At 37.0% G+C, this 21385-nt stretch overlaps 1 protein-coding gene across 1 annotated transcript in view; it reads left to right on the top strand.

The window, feature by feature from the left end:
• The window catches only part of LOC150107255 (heat shock 70 kDa protein 12A-like), a 147277-nt gene that overhangs the window by 22898 nt on the left and 102994 nt on the right, over positions 1 to 21385 (top strand). Inside the window, exon 2 of the mRNA XM_090391760.1 lies at positions 18104 to 19318. Within this exon, the coding sequence (XP_090247886.1) occupies positions 18104 to 19318 (1215 nt within the window). The remainder of the gene's footprint in view (positions 1 to 18103; positions 19319 to 21385) is intronic.

Here is a 21385-nt window from a genome sequence, read left to right as displayed (position 1 = left end):
TATAAGCTTTTCAAGGGAAAGTTGTTGGTCTCATACTTGATGGTTTATTCTCCCAGCAACTCGCGTTTTACAGAAAAAAAAAAAAAATCGGCTGAGAACATGTCATTAACAGATGTTCGTTTTGCTTTACACTGTTAGTTGCTCCGGTCGTAATTCCACTTAACCTACCAATGCTGCACGAATCTGGTTATGTTTATCATGCCATTTCTTCCAGACATAAGGTCTGTTAACAAAAGATTAGTCTTATCTAAAAGGTATCATTCAGAACAGTTACTTGCTATCTACTTTCCTTGATCGTACTTCTACACAGGAAACTCATCACCTGTTTCATTTCCAAAGTGAATTATCTTTTTTCTTTTTTCCCAGTGTGAATAAATCAAGAGCGGTTGTAAACCCTACTGTATGTTAGCACTGTTGGTGGACCAAGGAAGTTAAGATAATCTGGCATCTCTGCTCTAGAGACAAGATGGAAATTATATAAAACAATGATTTGGTCTCCTGGCTTTAAGGTTAATTGAGAAACGTTAAAAAGGATTCAAAGGCAAATAATATTATTTCAGGAATATTGGATGTTGACAGTGGGAGCAGATTAAGTAACTGCAGGTTGTAGTGTCTGTGAGGTAGGCGGAGGAGGAAGGGGTGATAGAGGTTATGTAAGTTGGTGAGGGAATTTTATAGGATAGATACATGAGTAATTTTTCAGTGCATGTTAGGAAGAGAAGAACAAAAAGTCATTCATGGAAGTGGAATAAAAGTTCGGTCAACAGGTGCGTGAGGAGATTTTTCTCATGGGGAGTGTTAAGCGGCTGGAATATGTTGCGAGAGAGAGAGAGAGAGAGAGCAACATCGCTGAGTGAGTTTAAGATGTATGACTAGCATTGTGTAGATGTGGTCGATTATCCATGAAAGTTGTTTCTACTGTTTTAGTTTTAAGTGTAAATATAATATAAATAAACTGATGTTATGTGTCAAGTTGACTTCCCGCGATGAGTCCTGGATCTTAATATAATAATAATTATAATAAATACTTTACATACAAAAAAAGTCTGAAATTCTATTTTATACAAGTACTTCTTTTCTACTATGGTTAGTATTTATTAGAGCATCCATCTATTCAAAGTATGGCTTGTCTCTCCAAGAAGCAGTTTGATATTATAAGCATTCATATTTACGTGATAAGAAAACTGTTCACTTATCAGCATCATATATCATTGTATATGGGTTTTTTTTTCTTTTTTCCCCTCAATGATCACATCTAGTTCATTTTTTAAAAACAAAATGACCTAATGTGACCAATGGGTGGATTAAGTCCTCTGGATCCCCTAGCACTACACTTTGGGATTCTTTCTGGCAGTTGGTAATGGTGCGTTTATATATAATATAATATATGAAAAATGTTTTATTTACAAAATAATGTTACGCCATTAAAATATCAAAAACGAAAAGAAGTCTCACAATCCACTTTCCGAAACTTATTTGAGGGAGCAAATTTCTGTATCAGGAAAGAAAAAATTTGGAGATAGTGATCCCTAAACTGGGGAAATAAGTACTTATTTGGTACACACTGTGACGCTAATACCATATGTTGGTATGAACTTCTCACGGGAACCAAACAAGAAAACAAATGAATTAACCAGAAAACAACCCCCACCCCATCATTACTGCCATTGGACTGGGAATCCTCAATCTCCTTGCTCAGAACTGCGTTAGTAAAACACCCTGTTTATCACGTGTTTTTTTTTTTTTTTCCCACATAGTATTCCACATTTCTGTTAATATCCTGCTTGCACAATTACATTTTATTATTAACCATTCTGAAATTGTTAGGGCGCACTACCTATCTGTTCTGGTTTGCTCAATTTCAGGATATCCTATTTCCAGAATTGAGCTATGAAATAAACCCCTGCTCATTCGTATATTATTATATAGCTTGAGAAGAATGCAAAGAACCTTTACAGGAACTTTTCGACAGAAAGTAAGCTTGTCTCATGCAGAGGTAGAATTTTTTTTCCCCTTTCAGAAAACTCTAGATTTTCATTCTATAAGACAAAACTGGCCAATAAATGCATGCTAAATTTGATAATTATAGTAGACTATGTAGATAAGAGTTTGGATTAGACATAAATGCATAAAACACCAAATTTATGAAAATCTCAAAAGAAAAACAGATCCGAGCTAGAAATATTCATAAACAATATGAAAATTGAACATACAACAGAATAGAAATATTTAGGCACCTACTTTACTGTATATGGAAAGCAAAATAAAGAAATAAAAAAAAACAGCCTTAGCTTAAGATGCCTTCTGGAAAAATAAAGAACTGCTCAGAAGTTCTGTGGGTATCGAGACAAAGAAAATAATGATAAGAACATTAGTATGACCAGTTTTCACATATTTCAGGCCAGGAAGAAGTTGCTGTGACCAAGTCCTGGCCCTGACAACTCAAATTGAAGCAAGCTTCCAGAAGAAACTAAATTTGGAGCCACTTTCATTGACCTAACATCTGCTTATGACATTGTCTGGATCAGGGGGCCTCCTCCTAAAACTAAGAAATATTATAAAGTGTAAAAAAACACTACAACTTTTTGAATCTATTCTCTCCAACAGAAAGATCCGGGTCCATATTGGCAGAAAAAAGAGCAGGCCCAGATTCCTTCACAACGGTTTTCCTCAGGGCTCTGTGTTATCTCCTATACTTTTTAACATCTATGTTAAAGTATAGGGGATAACACAGTATGATCAACCTCATACCAGATCAAGCAAGTATATGTACGCCAATGACCTAGCGATCTTACATCAATCCGTCTCCTTTATCAACCTAGAATCAACCTTGAATACAGACCTGAACACCCTGGAGGAGTACTTCAAGCAGTGGTACTTGAAGCTAAATCCAACAAAAACAGTATCCTCAGTATTTCACCTGTACAATGCAGAGGCGAATTGACAATTCAACCTTTCCTTCTGTGAAAAAGTGGTAGAACATGAGCCTCACCCAAAAGTGTGCTTGGACAGAAGCCTAACCTATAAAAGGCACATCATCAACCTCTCCAATAAAATTAAAACTAGAAATATCGTTTCAAGGCTTGCTGGAACAACCTGGGGTTGTGGTGCAGAAGTCCTAAGGTCATCTGCACTAGCCCTCGCATTCTCTGCAGCAGAATATTGTGCCCCTGTCTGGGAAAGAAGTACACACACTAACATTATAGACACCCAGCTGAACTGTACCATGTGTACAATTAGTGGGACAGTGAGAAGCACCCATCTCTCCTGGCTGCCTGTTCTAACATTGCTCCACCACACATACTGAGAAGACGTCTCGAATAAAGAATTTAATAAAGCAATGAGCAACCCACTCCTGCATCTGTGGCAGACTCTCATAAATCCACGTAGTCTTTGCCTGAAATCTAGAAAGCCTCTCTTGTCCATGAACAAACTCTCTTCAGCTGCACTGCCATCAATATCTGACATATGGAGAGAATACTGGTCCAACATTCTCCCAACAAACGGCTTCCTGGTTTCCTATGAAGATTTGGTCATTCATAAACAGTATCAGAACTAGTCAGGGCAGATATGGCTATCTTCTACATAAATGGGGGCTGTCAGATCACCCTTGTTGTGATTGTTCTCCCGTGGCTCAGACGATTACTCATATTGTGTACGACTACGACTGCCCAAGGCACCAATTTCCCGTTGGTGGCCTAAAGGATATCCACAAGGTGATGGATGAGGCCTTGACTTGTAGTTGGTATGATGGTGATGGTGGTTATGGAGGAAACAGAAGATCATGGTCCCGTCTCACCACAAATACATTATTCTCGTAGTTACTCTCATAGTCCTCGTCATAGTATCAGCAGAACTCCTCCTCATGTTAGAAGATGATGATACAGTTTGAAATGGGCCTCCTGTAATGGATCAAGTTTTCTCACACAAGACACAACTGCTCTCTACTTAAACCTCGGATACAGCTATTTTTGTGTTGTGAGAACATGCAGCCTCATCATACTTGGTGCAGCAGGACGATAATTGTCCCTAGCTTAATTATGACAAGTTACTTTTGCTTTATATTTTTTTTTAAAAAGGTAAGACTTAGAAAGCAGGTTGTGCCTTTTATGTAATGAACTTGGGGGGTGCTTAAGGGTCAAAGCTGTATAACTGAGAGGAGACCTCCACATCGCCTTTAAAGGAATGCGGAGAACCGACCAGGGCTTCTGACCTAATGTCCAATCCTCACCTTCTCGTGGTGCACCCTGTTGGGTATTTACCTGGATACTGAACGAACGAGGATGGACTGGCAATTTGGGATTTAGCCGACCAAATTGTAATTATTATTGGCTTAAACCAAATTATAAAATGATGGTACAACATGACAATATTTCATGCCGGCTGGGGCGTCGCCCAGTTAAACAAGGCCCGCGTTGTTTTCACCAGAGAACCAGGGTGAACAGCAAAAAAGTCAGCTACTGGAATACATCTGAAAAAACACCCCAACTCAACATCACCAGAGTTAAAGATCGGTACTATCAACATAAGAAGCCTGAATGGCAAAGAAATGGAGCTAGCTGAGGAATTACATAAGTACCAGATCGACATAATAGGGGTGATTGAAACAAAAAATACGAAAACTGGTGAGATCTTTCTGAGCAATAAATACAAAATGTTATATTCAGGAAATGACAATCAAGGAAAAGAAGGAGTGGCCATTGTATTCAACACTAAAGACGAGGCTAATCTTGAATGGCAGGCAGTCTCAAGTAGAGTGATGTGGGCAAATATGAGAATGGGGAACTGGACAATGAGACTTATTTGTGCCTATGGTCCCACAGAAAGTTCTACTAAGGTAGAAGTGGAGGAATTTTTTGATACTTTAAAGAAAGCAACCGAGACAATGAAAAAGGAAAAGTTGGTCCTTGTTGGGGATCTAAATAGCAGAGTAGGAAATGATGGTCAGACATACAAAAATATTTTGGGAAATAATAATATTTTTTGGTTTACCGATCAAGTGTTGATCAATTTTATTAACTGAACCAACCAGTTTCGCCACACTTATCTGTTGGCATCTTCAGGGCTTACATAGAGGTTTAAACAATCTCACAATTATGCGTAACTGCAAACTGACAAGAATAACTGTAAAACACTGACTAGAATAATTACAAATAAAATAGTATCGAACGTGAGTGAAACACCTATCGCGTGTACAAGATCAGCTAGCTGTTGCTGAGGAACTTTCTGTAGTTTGTATTAAAGTTCATTTCTTCCGTTTTTAAGGTTCTGATTAGGGTTTTCCATATCTCTGGGAGTATTAGGCCTTGATTTCTGTTAAGGTTGACAGTAGAACGGGCGACTGTGGCTGCCTCTTTGAAAATTCTTGAATGGTAATCTTCCTCTCTGTAAGGGGAACAGCTTTTGTTCCACTCGATGACATGGTTAGTTGTAGAGAAATGAGACGATAGGCCAGAAAGGTTCTGTCTGTTGTTTTTGACATAGCCAATATGCTCCTTTTTCCTGATTTCGAGGCTTCTCGAAGTCTGTCCGATGTAACTAGAGCCACATGAGCATGGAATATTATAAACTTCAGCATATTTGTAGAAAGGATGGTTGTCTTTTGGAGATCTTAGTAGTTTACTAATAGATTCTATTGGTTTGACTGTTACTCTTATTTTATGTTGTTTGAGGAGATTGGCGAGCTTGTTGGAGATGCCACTTACAAACGGAATTGCAATCGTTTTTATATACTGAATATCTTCTTGTTCTCTTTGTGGTGGTTCAGAGAAAAGGATTTTATTGACTAGTCTTCTTGGATATCCGTTCAAGTACAAATTGTTGGAAATAAATTTTAACTCATTTTGAGTTAAAATTTATTTCCATAGCGAATATATATACGCTATCTACCAATAATCGTCCATACACTTAACAATTTACACTTGATACTTAAAGCAAACCCTAAAATTTATTTGTTGGATTTTTGCTCAGGACATGGAGTGGTTATTTCAGGTTCCAACAAATATGTGCACAAATTCACATGGAGAGAAGAGGCAAGAAATAAGAAAAGTATCATTGACTATGTTATTGTTGATAGTGATGCTTTCTCCCTCGTGTAGGACACCAGAGTGTACAGAGGATTTGAAATTGCAAGTGATCACTATTTAGTCTTGAGCAGGATAAAATTGAATTTCATATTGAAAAGAATAACATGTAAGAAAGTTTTAAAGCGAATAAAAGTTTAGCAGCTCTCAGATGTGAATTGTAGACTAAAATACACAAAGATTATTGAAGAAAAAATGAAAGAGTTTGAGAACAGGAATCAATCCTTGGAGATTCATTGGCAAGCCTTGAAGAAAACCCTGATTGATTCAGCCAGAGAGGCATGTGGTGAGGTTGTCTGCAAGGATAGAAAAATCAGAACTCCATGGCGGACACAGGAAGTTAAAGAGGCAGTGAAGGAAAAGAAGAAAATTTATGAAAGGTTCCTGGCAAATAAGTCAGCTTGTGATCTTAGAGAATACAGAGACAAATGTAAGAAAGATAAACACTGTGTAAAACTAGCTAAAGAAAAGTCATGGGAGGACTTTGGCAAGAACATAGAAAATAAATATCAAGAAGGTGGCAAAATATTTTGGAGGTTATTGAAGAAGCTCAGAAATGAAGGAAAGTACTGTAAAAGGAGTTAGAGATGATAAAGGTGACATGAAAATAGGAGAAAAAGATAGCCTTGATGTATGGAGTAATTACTTCGAGAAATTGCTAAATGAAACAAGCAGTGATAGCACAGTGGTAAAAAACACTCTACAGGCATACAGGCAGGAATACATATCCATATTTAAAGTAGAAAAAAAGCCATCAAACGCTTAAAATGTGGAAAGGCACAGGAGTAGATGATATTCGACCAGAAATGCTAAAGTATGGTGGTATAAAAGTCTTGCAGTGGCTGCACTGCATAGTTCAGAAGGCCTGGACAGAGGGACGAATTCCCGATGATTGGAGTAGAGCTCTCATAGTACCCATATATAAAAAGGGAAATAAAACTGAATGTGAGAATTACAGAGGTATTTCCCTACTGAGTGTTCCTGGTAAGATATATGCAAGTATACTTGAGAAACGGTTGAGAAGAATTGTAGAAGAAAAGCTTGGTGAAGATCAAGCTGGATTCCAGCCAAATAGAGGCTTTCAGGATCAGATCTTCACTTTATGACAAATAGTGGAGAAATTATGGGAATATAACAAAGATCTCTATTTGAGTTTTGTAGATGTGGAAAAGGCACATGATAAGGTGCCAACAGAGAAGCTATTCAATACGCTATAGTTATATGGTGTCAATGGGGCATTATATCAAGCAATACTTAGTCTTTATTTGAGTTGTAAGTCAGCAGTTAGAATTGAAGGAAGTACAGGAAGATGATTTAATGTTCAATCTGGTGTGAGACAAGGATGTACATTATCCCCTCTGTTATTCATTATCTATATGGATCACATTATGAAGGAAAGTGGTATTAAACATGATATCAAAATTGGAGATGTTAATGTCAGCTCTTTGCTTTATGCGGATGATGTTATACTTCTAAATAAATCCGCTACAAGTCTGCAAGATTCTCTGACTAAATTGAATAGCTGTTGTAATAGATATGATATGAAGGTCAGCAATAAAACGACAAAGACAATGAAAATAGGCAGAATCGTTGAAAATATCAACTGCATTGTGGACAGAGAACCTGTGGAACTAGTAAAACATTTCACCTACTTAGGCATGATTTTTAGTGGAGATGGTAAATTAAATACGGAAATAAACAACAGAATCCATAAAGCTGGTATGGTAGGAAGTCAATTGAATAAATTCATATGGAATAAGAAAGAAATTAGTCGGAACACTAAGCTGTATACAAGACAGTGTTCAAACCAGTTTTAACTTATGGATCTGAGAGCTGGGTCAGAAGTAAAACACTTGACCAAAGACTAGAGACCGCAGATATGAGAGTCCTGAGAAAGATTAGAGGCTTGAACAGATGGCATCAATGGCAATATCATATTTAAAATGAGGCTATTAGGAAAGAACTTGACATTGTCAGCATCCAGGAATGCGTTAACAGAGCTAATCTCAGGTGGTATATGGTCATTTAAACAGAATGGGCGAGGAAAGATTGGCAAAACAAGTGTTCTCTGCCAGGTTGGTAGGAAAACGACCCAGAGGAAGACCAAGATATAGGTGGTTTGATAGGGTACAAAGTGCCTTAGATGACAGAAATATAAGATCTGATAATATTGGAGTCTTGACAAGTAACAGACTGATCAGGAGGAAAGTTGTATATAGGAAGTTAGTAATGATGTAAATTTTTCATGTAGTACTATCATATCCTGTACACCCCTTGAGGGTACATGGCAGGAATTTGATGATGACGATGATGAGTATTCCACATGGGGGAAAGAGAGAGAGAGAGAGAGAAAGAGAGAGAGAGATGAGGATACTTCAGATTAATTTGTTTCTGCGGGCACTTCGATTAATCAGCATTCCTCCATCCGAAGCAGATGCAAATCTTTACGCATTTTCGAGGGGGGGGGCACTAATAGTGACATTAGTTCATAATCTTTCGCAGGAAGTTTGTTGTACACTCACCTTATGCAATGGAGAAACATAGGACTTTTTGCAAAATAAAGTTAATCTGATTTTAAATTTAAGACTTTTATCATTGCAACATTTAGTCTTAAAACTGTTTGGAGTGATCACTGCTAAATCTCTCGCATCTTTTCTTTCACTTAATGCTATATTGAGACTAGTTTACTTTATTTATTTATTTTTTTATTTTATAGTAAAAGTAGTTCACTGATTGCATTTAAATGTTTATCATGAATGTGTTGAATGCATTATGGCGTAACACGATTCTAACAGGATGTCAATTGAACCACCCACTACATATTATCGACTCCGCCTACCAAGCTCTCTTTCCTAGCACCACAAGGCACTAAGTTATTTTGTAGTTTATCTTTTGTAATAGGAGTCGGAAAGAAAGGGAGGAACAGAGGGCAGAGGTGAATAAGTTTGTCTCCTCACTACCACATACCTTTCATTTTTGTCTGGGAAGTTTGAGCTAACGTACGCCAGTGACCTTTTTTTCAGATATATGTTTCTTAGTTCAGTTTTTTCCCAGTTTTTTTTTTAATGCTGCAACATTATTAATCATATTTTGATGAGGCCTTTTTAATCTATATATATTTTCTGAAGATTTGGTTTTATTACCTTACTCGTTCCTTATTTGTATAAACTTCTTTTATCAATATAAAAAGGAAGTTCATATTTGCAAAATTATCGACAGTCTTTCAAACATTAATATCTCCTATCTTCTTCTTTTTTTCCCCCTTTCTTCTATCCACTTTCAAATGTGTTAAGTTTTTAAATGCAAGAAGCATTTTATCAATCCATAGTTTCACACAATCTCTCCCATTCTCAAAGAGCTAACAAACGATACGCAGCTGGCTGCAATTTTACTGACAGTTAATTTCAAATAAATAATTAGTTAAAGATGCTTAATATGCAACTGGTATTATTGAACATGCTAATACTACTACTTTATTATTATGAAGTATTCATCGTTGATTAATGACGTTATCAGTACAGTAAACAGATTTTTGAGATTAGCTTAGATCAGTGGTGGCCAACAAAACAAATCAACCGGCACGTAAATCGCGATTTACCTGCCGGTCGATCATGACTTTCTATTGCAATTTGTATTTACACGAATTTCAAATAAGACACAGAAGAAACAGGTTACTCAATAATTCAAATGTTCAAGTAATCTAGTATTTGAATTATTATTATTTTATGAAAACGAAATTATTTCATTGCGATGCAGTTTCTTCCTAAATATCCATGACATCTGAAAAATACTTTTGAAAATACATTTGTAGGGAAATATATTCAGAGGTAAGAAAATACACTTGTGCACACATACATTTGAACTTGCTTTTTCGTATTTGCAACAAACGAAGACGAAACATCGTTCCATTCTTTCAGATTTGCACGCAAAAGATTAATATTTCCGAATTTGGAACTTTGGAATTGATTTCAAGACACAAACTTCCTATTAATTAATAAATTATTTAAATATAAATTTAAAACAATATTTTTTTGAAAAGTATACTTAATTTTTCGTATTTATTTATTTTTTATCGCATTAAAAATAAGTTGCCCACCTCTGGTTTAGCATATGCTGGTATTATTTTGTTGTTCATGAAAATAATAACAATAATAATTAATATAAAATATTAAAAATAAAATAAATAAGAATCAGAGAGAATTCAAATACAAACTTATTAATTCTGACCATTTACGAAAAATGGTCAGTAATTAATAAATAAGGTTGTATTTGAATTATATAAACGACCAAATATGTTTAGTTTAAATCAGAGAGAATGATTATAAATGTAAAGCACTCTAAGTGTCAGTTTGTGCGGATGTTGTTGCATCATGATAGTGATCACAGTATATTTGTTATCCTACTGCTCATTATTTTTCTTTTCTTTCTCTAAGTTAGTTTGTGAGCTCGGGTTATGTTTTTATCTTGGTGCTCTATTTTTCTCTGCAGAAGCATTGAAACAGTCCAGGACTCTTCATTTATTTATTATTTGTTTAGTCCTGTAAGTGACGTATACATCCATACAACTAGGTCTCCCAAAGAAAGAATTTTTAAGTTCGATTATGGTTGCCGACTACAGGAACTTTTCTAATCCCGTCTTCGACCTGTTCCCAAGTTAGTCAATCTCTGGCAGAAGTATGCGGGTTTTCTCTGAGGAACTTGCATTTTTCATCCCATAAACTGAAAAAAACCAGTGGTAGAATCTAAACTAATTCAGACAATAATATACTATGTTAAGATTAGGCAACGCGAGGTGGCGATGCTAATCTGCCTTCCCTTCACAAGATTACATTTAAAATTAGTGATACCCTTCGGCTGGCTATCTCTGATTGGCTAATGGCAGGGTTTTACTATGCTATACATTTGGATCCTGAGAGATCCAAATGTTAGATAGGGCTAAAAACAGCCTTGCCTATTATCTATGGGAATAAGATGTTTGCGAATATATATACGCTATCTACCAATAATCGTCCAGACACTTAATAATTTACACTTGATACCTAAAGCGAACCCTAATATCAAGTATATCCACCTTTGGCTTTGATCACCTCATGCACCCTTTGAGGGAGGCTTTCCACCTAACATCAGTTGGAATTTGTCTCCATTCCTCCATCAAAGTAGCACTGAGTTCAGCGACAGATCGAGAACGTGCTGCTCTGAATTGCAATTGCTGCTCCAACTGGTCCCACGGGTGTTTGATGGAGTTGAGGTCAGGACTCTGAACTGGCTAGGGCAGTCGTTTAACACCCATCTCTTCGTATCATTCAATAGCAACTGCAGCTTTGTGGCATGGGGCATTGTCATCGTGTTAGTCACATGGGTCTGTTCCATAAAAACTCCATAGTGTAGGCAACACTGATTATCCAGAATAGCAAAGTACTAAGCTGTCTTCATGGAACCATAGACAACGACCAGTGATCCCACTCCAAATCAGCTGAATACACTCCAAACCATTACTCCTCCACCACCAAACTCTACTGTGGGTATGAGCCTCCATAGCTCAGTAGGTATAAATGAAACCCTTTGGGCGGGAAGACCTGGGTTCGATTCCCGTCCGAGACGTGAGGAATCTTTTTCTAGTCTCTTTCGGCTAAAGGTGAGTTAGCCAGTCTCATACAGAGATGGAGGGTTCTTTCTCCCAGTAACTCGGATTTTCATCCCTCAAAGCAGGCAAACCTACCGTGTACACATAAATACAGACATAAAAACGATAGCATAGGGGTAACCACCTTATCCTTGTGTTACAGTTAAGAAATCTAAGTATACTTGGAAGGGCATGGGAGCATAAGGGCCTGTTAAAGCCACTGATATATATATATATATATATTTTTTAATATAACTTTTTAAAATATACATTAGAAGATAGGTAACAAAAGGACTATTTACATATTATAAGTATATATATTACAGAGAAAGAAAGATTTTCCTTTCGGATATACAATAGCAAATGCAATAAATGAAGCAACATTACAGTTCAGTTTCACTCTTAGTTATCATTCAGATGAAGTGTATTGTCGTCGGAAATTCAGAACAGCGTGCCAGATGGATTCCACTCCTCTATGAATTTCGTGACAGTTCTTGTTTCTTTGTAGTAATCAAGCTCCAGTGAAAGCCTGCTTTGTAGTTTCCGACGTAGACAACACGCTGTGGTAACAATTGTTCACCAGGCTGCCTCCACACCCTGCCATCAGACTTTAAACAGATGAACCTTGATTTATCGCTCCAGAGTACCGTGTTCCACTGGTCAGTTGTCCAGTTCACACGCTCTTTGTACCAGGCCAGACAAGCCGCATTTTTGTGTTATTCGGCTTGTGTGCTGCTGTTCCTCCGTGGAAATCCAGTAAATGGAGTTCTTTTCATAGAGTATTAGTGCTAACTATAGTATTAGTGGCTCTCTGGAACTCATCAGGAATGAGTTCCAGAGAGCCACGGTACGGATCTGTACGGATTGTAGGCGGTTTTTGCGTGCCACCCGTTTTAACACCCTGCTGTCCCTTTCATTCATTTTCATTTTCGGCGGCCGCCCTGAGTATTTTCCTACACTAGTGATGCCAGAATGTCTCCATTTGTTGATCACATCGCCAACCAATGATTTTGGATGCTCCAGTTGAACGGCAGTGACACGTATAGACATGCTACCAATGTGACACACGATGACACCTGTCTTGAAGTCACTGAATTCACGTCGTGTTGCCATACCACCAGCATTCAACTGCTATAATGAAATACTTCTTCATACTATCTTACACTGGTTTTTATGTTATTAACAAATCTGGAATGGTCCATAACTTCAAATAACAGCAGTGTCCGGACAATTATTGGTAGATTGTGTGTGTGTAATTTTTTTTTTCAGAAGCAGTATACGATAGTGGATAATTCATATAGTTAATAATGTTGTCATGTTCCTAGAACATAGTTGATCCTTACACATATACAATTATAAAGTCATTGTGCAGAAAAACAGAAGACTCAAGAATGCGAACCGTGTTTTGTTAATGTCAATGTTAATCAGTAGATTTTAACCGTTACGACGCGTTAAATCATTTATGATTTTAGTGAAATATGAAGGAGACAATATACAGACAATATACTTTCTAATACAGCCGTGTATTGAAATTCCAGAAGATTTCCTCTCGCTGACTTTCTTGTGATGGTGTAAAGCTCTGGATTTGTCTTCTGTGTTCAGAAACCATATGCGGAGAGATCGTTCAGTTTATAACGCATTTAATGTTACTGTGGGGGGGGGGGTAGATGCGAGTGGAAGTGTTGTCGGTAGTAGACGCGTTTCATCACCTAGTGCAAGACGTCCTGATTGAAATGAGCTTGAAAAAGTTTCACGTTAACTTTTAGAGTAGAATTCCCGGATTATCTAATTCTTTGTGAACCCATGGAAATGGAGTCTGCAAAATGTAGCTCAGTTGGCATCGGTGATCTCCTCTCGTTTGAATGATCTGGTTTCAAATTCTCTCTAGGATGCGAAGAATGGTGTAAGGCAGTGATTTGCAAACTTTTAAAGAAACTTCCCCATATTTTGTAGAAAAAAATTCTTGTCCCCCCCCCTCCATACACTTTTCATTAAACAACACTGACTTATTTTCTTAGTCGATATTTTATTCAATTAAAAAGATGTTCTTAGAGTTTTATGATTGTACACAATTGTACTTCAAGCTAAATTAAAATATCATGGCACACAGAGATATTTATATGTGAAAGTTGCAAATGCTTTTAATGCAATGTTAAATTGAAATAAATAGATATACAAGGTGATTCTAAATTATCGTCGGGGTTTCCCTGGCCTATAATTTTCAAACCTAAAACAACAAAATAAAACTGCTTATAGAATATGAAAGTGTAACTCAAGTTTTATTTGGCAAAGCTGTACTCGCAGCATTTGATGTCTGGGAGATAATTTGACGTCTAACTTCAAAATGGCGACTTCAAGAGAAAGCAATGTGCATACTTTGGTTTTTAGAAACGAAGTCCGTTATCACAACACAACGTAGTTGCAGGACTCAGTATGGAAAACATCCTCCTTCAGATAATTAATGCTGTCCGCCGTTGGTTAAAGCAATTTCAAGAGACTGGTTGTGTTCAGCACCAAAAAAGAAGCGGGAAGATCGAGCATTCGCAGAATGATGTTGATCGAATTCAGGAAGCATTTTATCGAAACTCACAAAAATCAACTAAACGAACTTCTTTGCAAATAGATATACCACCAACGACTGTTTGGAGGGTGGTTCGTAACCGCCTTCAACTCCGAGCCCACAAACTACAGATTGTGCAGGCTTTGCAGCCGGATGATAAACCCTGCCGTTTCCAATTTGCCCAAGATGATGAAAATTGCCTTCAGAGATGGATATTTATTCGGATCAGAAAACCAATATAGCCATTCGAGTATTCGAAAGAGAGTCCAAAGGTGAATGTCTGCTGTGCTTTGCCATTGTACTTTTTTCTTTGTGGAAAAAACAGTGACAGCGGTGAACTATCTGAACATGCTAAAGCTGTATCTGTTACCCCAGTTGGAAGATCATCAACCAAATGTGGTGTTCCAGCAAGATGGAGTACTTCCAAATTGGGCTCTTATTGTCTGAGAATTTCTTGACATGAATTTTCCTGGACACTGGATTAAGAACTGGCCTCCCGAGGGGGGGATTCCAGTAGGAATTCGTGAAGGACATTGTTTACCAGACTCCTGTGATCTCCCTCAATGTACTGAAGACCAGAATTGCTGCTGCGATAGAAACAGGTATGCCACAAATGATGGAGAACACTTGGAGGGAAATTGATTATCGCTTGGACATCTTACGTGCCACGATCAGCACGTAAGGAAAGGCACGCATGTTGAAGTTGTTTAGCATTCTGGTACTGATTCTATAGGTAATAAATCTTGAGTTACTTTCATATTCTGTGAGCAGTTTTATTTTGTTGTTTCCTGTTTGAAAATTATAGGCCACGGACATCCGGACAATAACTTAGAATCATCCAGTATATTGAGTACTCAATATACTGGATGATTATATTGGATGATCCAGTATATTGAGTACTCAATATACTGGATCAAAATACAGGAATGGATAGATTTCATCTATCCATTCCTGTATTTTGCTCTTGACTAATATCTTCAAAACCTTGACAACGATTCCTGATATACTGATCAGTCGGTTATTTGCAACAGTAGTCTTGGAACCTCCTTTATGCAATGGAACTATTTTCCCCTCTTTCCACCCCCTCGGGACTATCCCAGAGCTGAGATTTAAATTAAACAATATGGTCAAGGGAACTGACAATTCTTTTGCCCCTTCACGTAAGACTCGGGCTGGTATACCATCCAATCCCACAGATGTATTTACATTAAGGTTCTATAATATACTATTCACCTCCATTTCATTCACTTCAATTCCTTTATCAACCATTCGTTCTCTCATTCCCGCAATATTACAGCGTTGATGATATACTCTTGCAAAGTGTTCGCTTAGTAATTCTACTATTTTTGCTGATACAGTTACCTCCCTGCCATCGTCATTCCTTAAAATCATTTTGCCATATACATTTTTTTCTTTTACTTGAAGCATATCAAAAGAACTGTTTGGGATTCACTTTATTTTGCATTGCTAATTTCCTTTCATAATCTGCTTTTGCTTTTCTTACCACACTAGTTACCCAGAAGGGTAACTAGTGTGGTAAGAAAAGCAAATACTTCTTTGTATTGTTCATGTGCCTGCAGGTCACCCTTCTCCTTAAATTTCATTCACAATTGTTTTTTTTTTTTTTTTTGCAGCTCAAGCTTAATGGTGTTATTCATCCATTTAACTCCCACATGATTTACTCTCTGGACTCTAGGTATGCAGTCAGCCGTTACCTCCCTCAAACGCTCCTTTACGACTTCCCATGCACTATCAACACCCTTGCAGTTTATATTCTCTAGCTGTAGAAGATACGTGTAATCACGGAGCCAGTTTGCTTGTTTTGAGGGTTGAAAATCCTTCACAGCAGTATGAGATAGGCTAACTCACCTTTGAATGAAAAGTCCTGATAAAGGTTCTTCGCATCAGAGACGGAATAGGATAGGCTAACTCACCTTTGAATGAAAAGTCCTGATAAAGGTTCTTCGCATCAGAGACGGAATTCAATTTTTCAACCAAAGGGGGAGACTTATATATATATATATATATATAAAGTAGTATTTTAAATTGAAATATCACACACACACACACACACACACACACACACACACACACACACACACACACACACACACACACACACACACACACACACACACACACACACACACACACACACACAAAAAGAATTTGGTGTTTCAAATTAAATTCACCCAATTCAGAGCAAGCTGTAGAGAAAATCAGTAGACGAAATACCCACAAAATTGGTAGACACTAACCAGATCATGGCGAGGAGATTTGGGCAATAAAAATAATTTAAAAAAGTCCGATAGGGGAAATATGGCGGTGTGAGCTGGAGAAAATTACATTAATGTGAATCTGATAATTACATTAATGTGAACTCCACATGTCCTGATAACGCGCGGCCGTGACCGTTAGGTCACAGGTCTGGTTCAACAGATTTCTTCGAAGAAAAATGGTCCGATAATGAACTTGGCCGTAAATTCTAGTCATGCTTTGACCTTTAGCAGTTGTAAGGGAACTTGTTGAAATGGGCAGAGATTCTTTTTAGCCCAGATGAGGCAGTTTTCAGCGGGACCACAAACATGAAAATGCTCTTCATCATTCCACAGGGTGTTCCAAAGCCAATCATCATTTGTCTCCATGATAGGTCAGTGCAATCATTTCTCGGACGCTAGCATCTACCGTTCTTGGCTGTGGCTGAGTTTATACGGATAGCATTGCAACTCTTTATGCAAAGTTCTCCATACGGTTGTGTATGGCAAATCTAATTGTCTCGCTACGGCACGTGCATTGCTTGAACTTATAGCATTCTCATTTGACTGATCGACAACTGCAGTTGTAACATCTTCAGTCATTTGCGGAATTTCAGGTTTAAGCCCTCTTTCTGATTGGACTGTCAAAGTGCCTGTCTCTCCAAATCGATTAACCATGCTTTGCACTGCATTTGGTGTCATTGGGCCTTTTACTCAAAGTCTTTAGGTGTCGGTCCTGGTGAAGTGCTACAGCATTTCCCCCATTCCTCTAGAAACACTTCACAAGCAAGGCACATGCAGGCAAAGTGAGACCCATTACGCAAGTAGAACACCTGTAGAATCATTCTCGTTCATTCTCGTACCGCCTTACGGCTTCCATGATATGCAAAATTCACCATCTTTTATTACTCACAGCACCATATTTCTCCTATCATTATCGGTCATTTTTTGAACAAATGTTTTATATTGTCATATACAGTATATGTCTATATATATGACAATAAAAGTCTGTATGTTAATTATTAACGTTGATATTACTGCTGTAATTCTTTTATTATCACTGTTATGAATGAATGTTTAAAAAACTAAATTATTATTTATATGGGTACTCCATGAAGTCAAAAGATTCATCGCGGGAGACCCACACTGCCCATTAACATAATACCTATCATACATCTCCTTAAACTTATTCGCTGTTGGAGCGTTCACAACCACCTCTCATTCACCACTCTTCAAGTAAAAGCCTAGTTCGCACACCCTTACTAACCACACTCTTAGACAACTTTCAAGTGTGATCCCTTATTTTCCCTCTACTCCCCCATGTGACGAAAAATTTCTTTTGTGTCAATCTTATAGAATCCCTTTAGTAACACAAGTTTCTATCATATCCCCTTCTCAATACTAAAAAGATCTAACATTATTAATTATTCTTTTCCAGCTTATGTTAATCATTCGAACAGTAACGAATAGAAAAATATTAATTATTGCTGTTATTCTTTTTTTTTATTATCAGTCAGAATGACTATTGAAATAAATAAATGATTAATACTCTTCTACTAAAAGATTAATTCTTCTTTTCTAGTGTCTCATATTAATCATACGAATAGTACCAATCAGGGCTCACCAAAATCTCTAATTAGTCAGGAATGCCAAGAAGGTACTGTATTTGGAGTCTTTCACAGAGTTCAAAACAATGAAGTTTCTACTTTCTTACGGAATGAATCACCATCTCGTTATGCAAATCAAAGCTTTGATTCTGTCGATCGACTTAACATCGAATATCAACCAATAAGTCGAAAGAGAGATATTCACCAGCAAGAGTTACTTAGAAAAGGTATAAGTCATTATGATGCAGGAGATCGGCATTCCAAGGAGATTGTTATTTCCAACATTTCAGATGTCAAAACCATGCTGACTGTCAAAAGGACACCAGATAAGCAGTCGAAGAAGTCGGACGGCTCTTCTGTGACACTTCTAGCTGTGAGAAATGTTAATCCTAATGGTTCAGTTAGTACTGTGCCTAACAATATTCCTAGTATAAGTCATTATAAAAGGGAAAATTCGTTTAGCACTCAACCAGTGAAGTCTAAATATTCTCAACAATTATACAGTCCTAAGTTGGTCAAAGACGTTGTGAAAAAAATGGCTAGTCATCCGAGTGGCACATTTCTTCCTAGAAGTTCTACATCTCCCACAAACACAAGAAGCAACAGTACCTCCACAGATAATCCTAAATCAAATGTTATAGAAGTTACGAACTCAACTGGGAAGAGTAGTAAAATCTTGGAAGCAGAAAAGGATTCTTCATTCACAGAGAAGTTGCCATTATCAAGACTACAGACTGAACGTTTAAAGAAAACAGAGCTTTCACAATCAGATAAGTCATACCATTTACAAAAACCTCATGTGAAAAATCACAAAACTGATCAAGAAATGCAAAACGACAATCTCATTGAGGAACTGGTATTATCATCACGCAGTAACCTCTCTTTCTCCGGAAAAGAAATTGATCAGACAAAATCGAAAAATCAACTCTCCAGAAGATCTTTGCCTCCAAAAGTGAGTTCTAGTCTCCATCAATACACAGAATCAAACATACATTCGTCTTTTAGCGAAGAAACAAATATTAAGAAGCCTGAAACAGATGTCACCATTAGCAATGACCAAACGAGTATGCAATGTTCTTATCCTGCTCCTCCCAAGCCTCCTAGAAACTTTGAATCACCCACTCGTCTAGACCAATATAATGGAAGTTCAAAGGACGATGAAAACATAAAGAGTGAGCTATTAACCCTTGGTAAGGTCTATTAATTTTATAATCGTACCTAATAAAACAGAAATTTTAAAACCGTTAAGAATTATTTCATGCTTCACTGAAGCCATTTTCATTTGCGATGATTGTTTTAGTATTATACTGCGGCAACTAAGGATCTAAGGCAAGTGTATGACGTAAGTTAATTATGTATGGAATAGTATTTTTTTTCTGTATTTTATTTTTATATTAAAATAACTTACTAGAAGATTCCCCTTAAAAACATATCTATGGCATGTTTTAATGGAGCGTTAATGTAGACGTCATTACATGTAATGTTATTGAATCATGACGAATAAGTGACTCTTCAGTATAGATAATCGAAAACAGTTTGTGCTGGATTTCGAATAAAACGATAAGAACTGTTATTTCACTCACTGTAGTTACCACATTACTGGGCTTAACTTTATTCATTTTTTAATCCATTTTGGATTTCAACTTTGAAAAAAGGATCCAAGAGTTCCTTTACTCGGTGACGAGAATCAAAACTAACACTTCTTTTTTTTTTCCAGTCTAGCTTGAAAATGAAAAAATGAATTATTTTTTCCTAATCAGTAACCAATTTATTAAGAAGTAAATTTACATACGGTATTACAAAAATTGCTTCATTAAAAATATTTCACCCTCACTACGAACACACACACTAATAATAAAAGTTTCGTACACAGAAATAACGCGCGCAAGCATATAATATAATTTATCTGTAGCGACACTGCTCAATGAGCAGTGTCGGTATCGACATTCCGATACTGCGTTAAATCGCAGTGCATTTGTTTCGTGTAACGATAATTGAGAGAATATAATTCTTTTCATATTTTCAACAATGACACTCGTCATAATTTATTATAAAGCCTTGTATTTATAATAAATAAATAATTATATGTTATTTTAACAGCATAAAATAAGATTTACCAAAAATATTTCACACCAATTATAAGTTTCAACGAGTAGTGTCAGATTCACTTGTTATATTCAGTGACAAGTGCAAACGAATATCGGCGAGTCTAGCCGGAACTGATAATTGAAACAAATGCACTGCATTAGATCGCAGTGCATTTGTTTCGTAATCTAAAGCGTTAATCGAACAATTCTAATTATTAACTATTCAATCAACGTCGAAACATAAGTTGTAACCTTTAACATGTTATATTGTATTTATATAATGTTGTAATCATTGTTGTTATTTATAAACACAAACAAAATTTAATTTTTTCGTTTTTTCCTTTGGGGTGCTGCAGTGTCGCAGTGATTATGTACAAGCCGCCACTGGTATCAATGCTACATTATTAGGGAATTATAGCGGTTTCTCGTTGCCTTCCTTGTCTAATAGTATTCTATGTATGTGGATATGTATGTTCATAGGGCCGGTTTGCCTGTTTTGAGGGACAAAACAAACAAACAAAACTACACATCTGTATGAGACTGGCAAACTCACCTTTGATTGAAAAGGTCCTGATAAGGGTTTTCGCCACTGCACCCCCACTTAAAATTTTCACCGTCCGCCACTGATTGATACTTACCAGCCATTGAATTTATGGGGATAAACACATACAGAAATAGATTTGAAACATAGGAAATGGTCTAATGAGGATAACGCAATACTACCCAATAAAAAAAAAAAAATAAATAAATAAAAAAAACTGAATTCCTTCTCTGCTCCCGGATGCCAGCGCATAAACTCAGCCTGAAAATCAATACGCCAACTGATTAGAAACTTGAGAACTACAAACTTTATGCAACGATACTTGGCTACAGGTGAAAGTCCTCTGCATGGACATTATAGGAGCGTATGATACTGATATGCTGCGGAAAGGGCGAGTCCGTTTTCGCTCTCCGCATTCCCTTAACTCAAATCAGCTAACCCTTTAAATTTAAACCCCCCCCCCTCAATTTCGGTCGTACGCTTCGTGAAGACTGTTAACACGTCGCAAAACCAAACGATCCGAATTGTAGCGGCGTTGATTTGAGATCCTACTGATGATCACATGGGCAGCTATATGTAACCTGCTCCATGGTGAGTAGGAGTAAGCATCTTCACATATGTGCCCGAAA

The sequence above is a fragment of the Typopeltis vanoorti genome, chromosome 4 (genome assembly GCF_054136105.1).
Source record: "Typopeltis vanoorti isolate ZY-2024b chromosome 4, IOZ_Tvanoo_1.0, whole genome shotgun sequence".
Classification (NCBI taxonomy): Eukaryota; Metazoa; Arthropoda; class Arachnida; order Uropygi; family Thelyphonidae; genus Typopeltis; species Typopeltis vanoorti.
Note: the sequence above shows the minus strand (reverse complement) of the source record. Positions and strands in the feature narration are given on the sequence as shown.